General features: G+C 40.3%; 2 protein-coding genes across 2 annotated transcripts; one reads left to right on the top strand and one right to left on the bottom strand.

Moving 5' to 3' along the window:
- Window positions 1-799: 799 nt before the first annotated feature.
- Window positions 800-1,327, bottom strand: LOC121813390 (heat shock factor-binding protein 1-like; the record flags this gene model as incomplete). The annotated part of the gene is made up of 3 exons (XM_042217127.1): window positions 800-876; window positions 975-1,101; window positions 1,237-1,327. Coding segments are annotated over 2 exons (213 nt in total), but the record flags the coding sequence as incomplete, so codon positions are not given.
- A 2,604-nt stretch (window positions 1,328-3,931) lies between these two features.
- LOC121813391 (solute carrier family 66 member 2-like) lies at window positions 3,932-7,013 on the top strand (the record flags this gene model as incomplete). The annotated part of the gene is given in 3 exon segments (XM_042217128.1): window positions 3,932-4,001; window positions 6,396-6,677; window positions 6,880-7,013. Coding segments are annotated over 2 exon segments (343 nt in total), but the record flags the coding sequence as incomplete, so codon positions are not given.
- Between the last annotated feature and the right edge of the window lie 499 nt (window positions 7,014-7,512).

Genomic DNA, 7,512 nt, shown 5'->3' with positions numbered 1-7,512 from the left:
CTCTTGATACTAGATAGATCCTTCCATTGACATTACCCCGGAATGCCATTCCCCAAGCACAATGCTTGTACTCATTTACATTTCGATCCTATTTCCACCTTGTTGAAACACATCTGGCTATTTTAAAAGATTCGGCTTGGACCATTCCGTGTTGGTGCGACATGGTTGAGGTTTGTACTACACCAGCTGATTTAGGCCCTTTTTCGATTTGCCTTACTGGCAAGTAGATCTCGATCCGCCCAAGGTAGGGGCTGCAGGAAAACCAAACACGATCTTCTCTTAGGCTTATCGGGGTCAGTCAAAAAGGTCGTTGTCAATTCAGCCTTACTGATATAATGTATTTATAAAAAATTCAAACCCTCCATACAGGTATAACGGACTAGTGCGGGATCCTGAGGTCATATTTTTGCTCCATCATAGCCACATGGAAGCCAGCAAAGCTTGGCAGAGCGGAATGCCAGGATATAAAAAGAAGGGAGGGCACTTTCATTCATACCCTACTCTAGCTTCACCGTATAGTGGTAACGTGTATTCAACGCTACGATTTCAAGGTCAGTAGTCTGGTCCTCGTACTTAACATTCAGCATTATATACCTTAAACATGCTTTTTCAGCACCTCAACGGCACATACACAGTGTGAACCCAATCAATATACGTTCGCGTGAGATGATTCAAAGGAGGGATAGAAAGAGTCTGGGCGCTGGCTGCGACTCCGAATCAGGAGACTTAACGCCTTGTGATTTTACGGGTCCAATACTGGTGTGTGAATCGATGATGTGGATTGGGCTGGAGATCAAGGAATTAGTCATTTTCAGAATGGAAAAAGTCTGCTGCTCCTGAATACAGGACCGACTTCACGCCTTGTGATTTAGGAACCTGTGGGACAGAATCAGAAAAACATTCACTATTAGAGCTTACATTCAACATATTTACAGGAAAACTGACAAAGCTAGATGTGCCGACTACTTTATTACCTTCATTATGATCCTTGACCCTCTTTAGCTTTTTCTGGTGTTGCCTCGATCTCCTCGACACCAGCCTGGGTCATCAGGTCAGCAATGTTTTTTTCCAAATCATCAATACGTGTGCTCATTTCATCAAGTGGAGAATTAGTTAAGGCAGGTAATTACAACTGGAAATCACAAAGTCAGCTAACACGGAACAAATGACCCAGCCTACAATTATTAACTTTGATGCATATAATCAATACAACATTTTAGATAATTATTAGGATATTCCTTCCAATGATCTGGTCTGACATGGTCTGGAACTTGTCCTGCATCTGTTGCAGCAGAGTCTGAACCTGTGGAGGGGAAAAGAGCAGAAATTATGAAACTGGAGCCACTTAGTAGTTAAAGTTTATGGAGATATAAAGTGAAGTCATAACACTGCCAGATACAAACACTTTTAAGCATATGGTCTGTGAATCAAAGCGTGAACAATGGTGAATTTGTTTCTATGCCAACAACTTAAAAGCTTGACTGTGGATCTATGATTTACTGTAACAAGTACACCTGCAGCGCACCCACCCCCCCCAATCTCTTCATTCTGCATCTCCTTCACATAACAGTCAAGTTAATCCTCAGCTTCTTTAAATCTGTGTGAATACGACTGTAGGAAACTAGGTAATGCATAACAACAAATGACTCAAACTAGCGGAGGTGGTTTTTAAACGTTTGCGAGGTTTACTGAAGCTGAACGTCTCTCACTGACCCCCATCTCTATGGCAACACTCAAACACTGCCTACGCAGGCTTTGTCGTATAGGAAACACTAAAAGAATCATTAACATATAATCTGTACATTTTAAGGTCTGTGTGAAACTGCGCGATATTCAGTAGTTAGACACTGATAAGGGAAACCTGCTATATATAAGTGCCAGGTGAATAAGAATAGAAAATGTACTGCAGGTAACTTTTACATAATTCTGTGCAGTTTACTCGTTGGAATTTGGTGATGCCATTTACATGACCGGTTGCATTACTTGTGCTATGTTTTTTTTCCTCGGGGTTGACAGTTCTCCATTTGCAAACATTTTGGCATGGATCGATCCATTTTACTCGTTAATATGACCGCTTTTGAACATTCTCCATTACATAACATTCTGGAGCTAAGTCTTGGGGTTGTGGTTGGATGCAACAGAGCTAACAGCGGACACGTTGGAATCTAGAGGTTTTTAAACACCTCCGCTTGATTTCATGTTCCTCAAAACAAAAAATCCCACCGACAACCGCGTAGCTGAGTCGGAGCTTGTTTTCGCAACTACATCGATTCGTTAATCTTAAATTCTCTCGCCGCTGCTCGATTTCCATGTTCCTCCGCATAGCTGATGGCCTTCAGTTTAAACTGTGCTTCATAAGCGTGTCTCTTTGCCATTTTCAGGGTTGTTAAAACAACGATGTTCCACATAATGCACATACCTGTCCTTTTATACAGGTATGTGCGATTGTCCGGTATATACGATCAACGCCCACACTTCACCCTTTAGCGTTCTCATGGTGTTCTCTACTACGTCCTCCTTACAACACACAGGGCGCACTGCGCTATAGGGCGCGCCGTACTTTTTGAAGAAAATCTAAGACTTTTAAGTGCGCCTTATGGTCGTGAAAATACGGTATATATTATCAGACATGAACATCTTCCATGCATCTATTGGGGAGACAGTACTAGACCCAGGTGCAGGCCCTGGCCGACTAATTCAGAATATTGTGGCTGGAGCGTCCTATCAGACCCGGAGTTAGCAACATCCCCCAAAAACCCGAAGAGGAGAGTCCTGGCCCCTAGCCCTGCCAGTGTAGCAGAAATGATGAGGATGATGGCAGCAGCAGCCGTTCTTCTCTGCGTGAGTAGCTTAATGTTGTTCGTGTGTAATTTACGTTGAGTAGGCTAACCACGTTATTACATTAATGCACGTAAGGTGAACTAGCAAACATCATCATAGCTACATGCGGCTGTCTTCTTGTTTGATGGCAGATACTCCCTTCACCCTGGCCAAAAAGGCTAAAATGACCAAAGAAAAAGTGGAAAACAGTTAAACATGAGAGGTTTTGGACAAAGTTTGTGTTTTTTCCATTGTTTAAGCACTGCTTCCAGCCAAGAGTGATACCATATATGCCCCATAGCTGCAGAAAAGGCTAACATTGTTATCTTTTTACAAAAAACAGCTGAACATGAGAGGTTTTTGGACCAATTTTGTGTTCTCCATTCTTTAAGCACCGGTTCGAGCACCGTTTGAGCACCGGCACCGTTTCAAAAGTACCGGTTTGGCACCGGTATCGGATAAAACCTTTTTTGAGACCATTTTGCATTCTTTAAGCACCGGTTCGAGCACTGTTTAAGTACCGGCACGGATTCAAAAGTACCGGTTTGGCACCAGTATCGGATAAAACCTAAACGAAACCCATCCCTAATCAGGGCCTTATGAGCTTATACTTGTGTTTTTAAAAGTTATCGTTTGACTTTATGACTTTCTGTGTCGTTTCTGGGATGCTTAGGACTCATATTGCACTGCTGGAAATAGTTTATTTTGATGCATATGCTGCTTTTTTGCAAATTTGCATTATAATATTTATTTTTGTTTTTCCTGCAGTATATAAAAATTGGTGTATTTCAAAAATAAAACTATGAAGACACTCAAAATAAATTTCCTGTGGTGGGAAACTATTTTGTGCAACTTTTTTGTATTTACAGTTTTGAGGGATAAGCCTCTTAAATTTCTCTAACTAGAAATATATGTTAAAAAACGATTTTACATTTTTTTGTAGTTTATTGCACTTTTTTGCAATGTATGTAATTACTATGCACTTAATGCAGACATATTATTAAAATTTGGGCTATAATGGTTGTATTGATGTATAGCAACTTGAAATGCTCCCAAAAATGGCTCCACAGCATGTAAAAATATAATATAAGCTCTGGCGGACTTGGTTCTATGACGCCGAAGAATTCGTGTGCGGGTTTTGTTTATGTTACAAACGGGCGGAAAGTGAATGACGAGGCTTGGTAAGTAAAGCTTGAAGTTTTAAGTTAACTCTTAAATTAGGGAACTTACTAGGGTATAAAATCCTTATAAGGGGCGATACAGAATCAGCCCAATTGCGCACCGTGCGCGTTGTGAGCTCGCGCTACTATTATAGAAAACGGTAGACTTTCTCAAGTGATTTAATTTTTGCCTTTAAAAGTTCTTATTTGCACAGGCTTATACGAAACCTTCATCTGTTTATAACAATGTAACCACTCGCTGTGAATGCTGGGCCTCTGTGTCTTGTTACTCTGAGGCTGGCACAGTAGCCTAAAATTGATGTCTGGAAGTTCAGGCATGTTAGCCCAACCCAAAGAAGCTATGCTTTGCTTACGTAACAAAGCTCGTTGTGTTATCAGATGTAGTCCATCACATTTGGGCTGCTCTCGTGTGATGGTTAACTTCTACAGCAGGCGGAGGGAAGTAGCTGGAGACGCCTTGGATTGAAATGTCCTGAATAATATTTAACTTTGGAAAACACGTAGAAACCTTTTTATGGAATGTGTTAAAGGTCTGCTGCAGGTTTTCATTCACTTTGCATTGTTAATCATCACACCTTTAAAATGCTTTCTGCAATGTTGGTGTTTTTACAGCCGTTATGTCCTTATTACAAATAAATGCCCTCTGATGTTAATCAGGCTGTACACAGGAGATTCCACTCAATGCATCTGCTGTTACGTTGAGGAGAAACGGTTAACAGCAGCAGTCTTACAAGAAGAGAAGCTGTTGGTGAGGGTTTTGTGTTATCACGACAAAAGTGTGTTGACCCAGTGCTGACTGGATTTCCAGGTTTGACTGATTCGTCAGCTGAGCCTTGTGACCAATCAAAAGAGCACATTCATTCTAGCGCGTTTCAAGGTTTGATAATGAAAATATTACACAGTCATTACTGAACAGGAACACAACAGTACCCACAAGCATGACGCCACTGCTCACTGTTGTTCAGCATGTGTAGGTCAGGGTTTTGTGTACACAAAATACGTTTGTTTTTGTTTTGTTTCTACTGAAGAACAACAATATAGGGAACTGGAGTTTTAGGGAACTGTATGAAATCAAATTTACTGAAACATATTGTAACACTGTTTGGAGGGAAAAGAGAACTACTGTGACCATTTGTAATAAAGTAAAATAAAATTCACTTCCTGCTGTGACAAAACAAATTTCCCATGTGTGGGACTAATAAAGGTTATCTTAACTTATCTTATCTTATCTTAAAGTATCATGCCAAGTAGTCACAGTAGTCACTTTGCTTGCTAATAATAATATTAATTTGAAGATTTAATTTAAGAAAACATTTTGAATTACAGGACCTTTGTTATGAAGACAGCCTGGTAATAGAATATGTTTAACTGAACATTTAAGCTAAGAAGAAAAAAGAAAAGCTGGTGTATGCAGCTGGTGCAGATATGCATTTTGACTTGTTATTTAAACAGTGTGGTAGATCCCATACTGGTCACCTTAGTAACGCCCCTAGCTTCACCAGCCGGTGACTGTTTAACCTCTCCTGGCAGTCCACGTCCTCTGTTGCTGTACATTCCCAGACCTTTGACTCCCACTTGTGATCCCTGTTCTGATATGTGGCCACTATAAAAGACAAGAAGTTTAAATAATAGAAAAGTAGTTTGCTTGTTACTTGTCTGTCCTCTATATATTTATGTAATGAATTAAAGTACAGTATACTATTTTCACACAGTCATGGGTCCATTTATTCTAACTGTTGGGAAACCTGAATAAAAATGAACCTTTTCTTTGCTGCACATCTGTTTGGAATCACTACTACGCCTGCCTGTAACAGCAGAGCTTGCCTAAGATGTGTTATTGAATGATTTTGATTGATGGAAATGGATGTAAAACGATTAGAAAAATAAGATAACTGCCAACATTTAGAAGTTGTATTTGGACAATAATGAGCCTTTTGTACTTTAAAAAAATATAAAAAGATAAACATTTAACAGCTGTTTTTGACTAATCAACCAGCAAATATGTGAAACTGTAACAGACTATGCAACAATGACATAGTTGTCTACTTCAACATTATGTTCTGCATAAAGAAGCTTAAAAGCAGTATTATGCCTGCCTTGTATGTGTGCATTGATAGGCCAGAATCAGCTGACTGAGATCATTTTGGCTCTAATATGAAGGTATATTGCTTCATGTTTTATGTAAGTTTGGTTATTTTGGTCATCATGCATGGGCTACTTTCCTGTAACAGATTTTGTGCTGGAAATAAAAATGAAAATTGTGATGTGAGATATAAGAATGAGGCATTTAATTGCGCTCGGGCAATGTTAATCTCTGGTTAGTGACTCTGGGCGCCTCATAATGCCCATTAATGATAACGCTGCTGACCTCCCATTACTTTGACTCTCTGACAGTGGCCTGCTGTCTGTCAGATCTCCTACTGCTACTCATCCACCTCCTGAACACTCGTAATATTCCCTTGCTGTGATGGATGCCGAGGTGGTTCTCCAGGAGGAGGACATGGAGGGCTCGTGGACGCTGCTCTCCTGGCTGGCATCATTCGTAATGGTGTTTGGGGGAGCCCTGCCTTATGTGCCGCAATATCAGGAGATCCAGAAAAGCAGCAACACTGAGGGATTCTCCACCAGAGTCTGTCTGGTGCTGCTCATAGCTAACATCTTGCGTATATTTTTCTGGTAAGAAAGTATTTGTTCTTTACTCAGAATTTTTATCCTTTTGCTTTTCTGTTTTATTCCTTGTAAAGGTGCTAACCTGTCATGTCGGCCTTGAGGCTCTGTATTTAAATACAGCTGATCCTACCGGACTACATGCTGATCTATAAGAGCTCTGTATCTAAAGTCCTGATTGATTTTGGTTGCCTTGGTCTTGTTCTTGCAGGATAGGGAAGCAGTTTGAGCTGACCCTGCTGCTTCAGAGTGTGGTCATGATTCTCACCATGTTTGCCATGCTCCACCTTTGTTGCACTGTGCAAAACACCAACAGAGTAAGCACCAAGCAGCATCGCCTTTCAGGTAACCGCAGCTTACCATGCAATCACTGTCATGATCATTTACAGTTACAGCAAGTGACGCATCCAACATTCAATGCTTCCCTGTGTCAGCAGTTTTAGGCGAGAACTCCTGCTTCTTTCCAAAAGAGGGAGCTAGTGGAAAAGCTAACATTGCAAGATTGCTGTTCTCAAAACACCTTACCTATGAGAGCTACTTTTTATATTCTGACTTGTCCTCTGTATATTGAATTCTTCTTTTCAGTTTCCAATGTGACGAATACGCAAACACACTAAACACAGTAAAGCTTGAAATATCATTAAAATATCACGTTAAAGAATGTGTAAGAAGTGCAAAGCCAAACAGAGACCATCCACTATAATTGCAAACCCTTCTTTAACCTTATGGCATAACCTGAAGTGCACCTCCCTCGAAATGTAACTACATGTCATGTTCATGCAGCCTGCAACTAGTTTTTAATTTATCAATAATCACTGTCTCAATGTAAAAAAATGGAAACTAA

Source organism: Haplochromis burtoni, unplaced genomic scaffold (genome assembly GCF_018398535.1).
Source record: "Haplochromis burtoni strain Fernald_Lab_line unplaced genomic scaffold, NCSU_Asbu1 Contig_1614, whole genome shotgun sequence".
NCBI lineage: Eukaryota > Metazoa > Chordata > Actinopteri > Cichliformes > Cichlidae > Haplochromis > Haplochromis burtoni.
Note: the sequence above shows the minus strand (reverse complement) of the source record. Positions and strands in the feature narration are given on the sequence as shown.